This window comes from Gekko japonicus, unplaced genomic scaffold (assembly GCF_001447785.1).
Source record: "Gekko japonicus isolate JY-2015 unplaced genomic scaffold, Gekko_japonicus_V1.1 scaffold165, whole genome shotgun sequence".
NCBI classification, from domain to species: Eukaryota; Metazoa; Chordata; class Lepidosauria; order Squamata; family Gekkonidae; genus Gekko; species Gekko japonicus.
Genome location: NW_015163097.1, coordinates 799,281 through 803,041, shown reverse-complemented (window position 1 = coordinate 803,041; position 3,761 = coordinate 799,281). Strand labels below are relative to the sequence as shown.

Below are 3,761 nucleotides of genomic sequence, written 5' to 3'. Positions count from 1 at the left end.
GATGCTTTTACGGGGGGTGGGTGGGGGTGGAGGGATCCAGTAAAAGATGACCGATCTCCCACACACACACACAAGCACACTCCACTCCACACCCACGCACCCACCCACCAGCTAAAGCATAAGGTTGTACTATTTTTGGTAACAAGAAGAGGGCCTCCCTAAGAAAAAAAAGAGAAAGCCATGTGTTTTCTCAGTTGCGTCACTTTGCGATCTCAGAGGCTGTGTTGTAGGGTTTTTTTTCCTTTTTAGCATTGATGCAAAGCCTTCCCCCCCCCTCTACAGCCAGTTAGAGTCTTTCCCCCCCCCTTTCCCCCCTCCCTGTCTTCCAGCACCTCACAGGTCCCTTCTCTGGGCAGTCTGGTGTCTGATGAAAGAACAGAAACGTATAGATCAGCTGCAGGTTCTAGCTATAAAAACACGTTCTTTTTTGAAAGAGACAGGGAAAGGAAAAAAGAGCTGGAAAAAAGGAAAAGCTGGAGTAATACTGCTTGGTTTTATAGAAGGACATCCAACGGCTGACTAAAGAAGAGGGGGGGGGGAAGACCTGTTCATGTTTTGGGATATTATTCTTTCAACTGGCTGGAACCAGAGTGGATCAAAAGAATGGGAAATGCCTGCAACCCCTTGAGAAGAATTTCTTCTTTCCTATGCCTTTTATCGGTACTGTTGCTGACTGACGGGAGCAAACCAGGAAAGACATGTCCTAATTGGTGTACCTGTTCCAAAGATAATGCTTTATGTGAAAACGCCAGATCTATTCCGCGCAGCGTTCCTCCTGACGTTACCTCACTGTAAGGGCTGTAAGCGTTTCTTTAATTTATATTTAAAATAAGCAAGTGTGTGTGTGTGTGTGTGTGTGTGGTGTTGCCTGCAGTAGTGAATACTTTTAGCATTTGAAACCACCAGGGAGAAAAATATTATATGTCGTATCTCAATATGCAGAAATTACCTCTCATTTATCTCTCTGTGTTATCTCCCCTCCCATGATGTTAAACTTGTAAAATCCAATATATGTGTGTGTGTGTTGCAATTTATAGTGACTATGCCAAAGGAAAGGTCCTCTGAAATGCTGAACAGTGTGGTAACTGACTATTCCGCAAGATCACATTAACATAAAAGCTTTTTTCTTTTCTTTTCAGATCCTTCGTGAGATCTGCTTTTTCTAAAATCCCAGAAAGGAGTTTTGTCTTCTCACCATCTCTGCAACTTCTGTGAGAAAGATTTATATCATGATTATTTGTTATGAAACACATATGTATCTAAAAAGCACTATAGTAACAGAATTTTAACACTTGTTTGTATAAGAAAAAGATTAGTGCAGATCTATTATATAACAAAATGCATCTAGTCTTCCCAGTAAAGATAATTAAAGGTGTGTCATACCTAACTGGCTTATTTTTAACAGCATGTGGCTCTTTGGTGTCTATTAATTAGCACCTCCACTATAATTGTTATTCACAAGGTATTTCTTTAGCAACAGTATTGGCTAAGCTATATGATGAAGCCTGTTCCTGGTTATGGGAGCTCTCTGTTATGTTCCATAATGTGTTGAATCACATGAATGATACTTGAAAGGCTCGAGAATAAACATGATCAATACAAAAGCATTTTCTACACTTTCAAACTCAGTAATTGTGGCTGTTGACATATCAGAGCTGTTGTTGACCTAATAGATTGGTTCCTTTCAGAATGAGGTTCTGGATTTCAATGGGATGCCTCTGTAGGCTAAACTCATGCTGCTGACTTGGATAGAAGTTTGGTGTTTCCAACAGATATCTGCTTGGGTTGGACCTAGGCTTCCTACTCTACTAAGACAGTGACCTGTTTAAAAATTGGCAATGGTTGGTTGTTTCCTGAAATAAGGCATAACCCAGAAATATTCTTAAGTGAGCATGTTTTGGTTCCGGTGACAATTGAGAGCCTATGAAGGTACTGTAGAAATCCATGGACCACAAAAAAAATATTCTAGAACCATGTCAAGAAATGTTTTAACTCAATTTTTTAAATCAAGAAGATGAGCTATACGGGCATGATTGTAGTGTATCCCTCATGAAGTGGTCCAATGCATGATTTGGTTGGAATCTTAAACGTTCAATTCTATTGAAACATGAAACCTATTTGGTTCAAATATTGATGCCATGATAGTTGGTGCCATCACCCCCTACTCTTCCCTCATACAGTCATGGGAGCTGAGGAGAAGGCATGCACACAAAGTAAGGTTTTGAATCCAGGACAAATGAGTAAATATAGTTACCATGGAAACCTTTATGTTGTCCCTGTACACATTATCCCACACAAGCTTTCTCAGAGTAAAGGCATATTACAAAAGGGACAAAATCCACGCACATCATCTGTGCTGAGAGGAAAAACTAGGCAGCTACTCTTTTTTTGTATTCCCTCCCTTCCATCAGGGGAGAAAGAGATCATAAGTCTGCAATTTAGCCATGACAAGATACTTGCTCTGCAACCTGGTTATGTAGTGCACAGAAAGTGCAAGGCAGTCCATCTCAGCCAGAGGTCATGTTCCCTTTCCTGACTGTATATTCCACGCTAATCAAGTAGTGAAGTTTCACACACCCATTTGCAACCATGCTGTGCAAGCCTAAGTATGCTTACTCAGAAGTAAGTCGCATTGAGTTCAGTGGGGGACTTACTCTCTAGTAAGACTGTATTCATGTCTACAACTTCAAAAGCACAGATTCTTGTCCTGAAGACTGTTAAAATAATTGGAATGCTAAGGTAATGAAAAGTGATAGTACTTGATTTCCTCATTGGTCAGTATTTCCAGAGTAATGTCAAATGCTTCCTTGGTGGTGATTAATATTCCTTTCCAAGATGAATCTGAGGTGCTTTGATCTTTTAGAAAGCTAGATTATTGGCTGAAGGGAATAGGTGCCAGATAAGATATATTAAAATCCTGGCTTTTCTTGCTAATCGCTATATAATCAGCTTGTTATGTTTCCCAAGAGACAAGTGGATGACTGCCAGAAAACACACTTTAGATACAAGATTCAAATGTAAATTAAAGCCTGTATCTCAAGAATCAGATAGAGACGGAGGGAGAAAATGTTGTACAATACCAAGGAGTGTCAGAAACTTGCCATGAGACAAAGGTCTGCAATTTTTTTTAGAATACAGTTTGTATCTCCTGACAGAAAACAAGCAACACAATCTTACAGCTGGAAGAATTCCAAAGAATTTTCAAGAATAAGCTCCTATTGGAAGGCAGGACCATCCACACACCAGCCATGCAAAGATCATCCTCGTCAGTCCATGCCACTGTGTACCACTACCACAGAACAGGAGTCTGTTCAACACATCAGCTCCCAATGACCCAAATGTTACCTAAACCAGTCCCCGTATCAGGCCTGTCATGTGCAGTGCACCCTCTGCACATGTAGAACCATACATGTATTCTGGGTAATTATGTGGAACCATTCCGATCTGTTGTATACACAGATCTCTTTCTAGCACAATACCCTTAGGAAGATGAGACAGGGAGAGAAGATCTTAAACAAGAAACTCTTTATTCCCTTACCAAGATACAGAGGTAGAATATTAAACATAAGGGAAAGAAAAAGCACAAAACTACATTGCAGTACAGTAATGGAATCCCACCGATGCTGCCTAATTGCAGTGTGTGTGGGAATCTAAGGGGGAAGTAAGGCAGAAAGGAAAATCTACATTGCTGGTTTTGATGAGAAAAGGCTGATGCAATGCAGTCCGGGGAAGGAGAAGGAAATACTGATCTGAGATTAGGG

At 40.5% G+C, this 3,761-nt stretch overlaps 1 protein-coding gene across 1 annotated transcript in view; it reads left to right on the top strand.

Moving 5' to 3' along the window:
• The first annotated feature begins 585 nt into the window (after window positions 1-585).
• Window positions 586-3,761, top strand: part of LGI1 (leucine-rich, glioma inactivated 1) — a 19,773-nt gene continuing 16,597 nt past the window's right edge. The window contains exons 1-2 of the mRNA XM_015406637.1: window positions 586-791; window positions 1,140-1,211. Of these exons, the coding sequence (XP_015262123.1) occupies window positions 604-791; window positions 1,140-1,211 (260 nt within the window). The 5' untranslated portion in view covers window positions 586-603. The remainder of the gene's footprint in view (window positions 792-1,139; window positions 1,212-3,761) is intronic.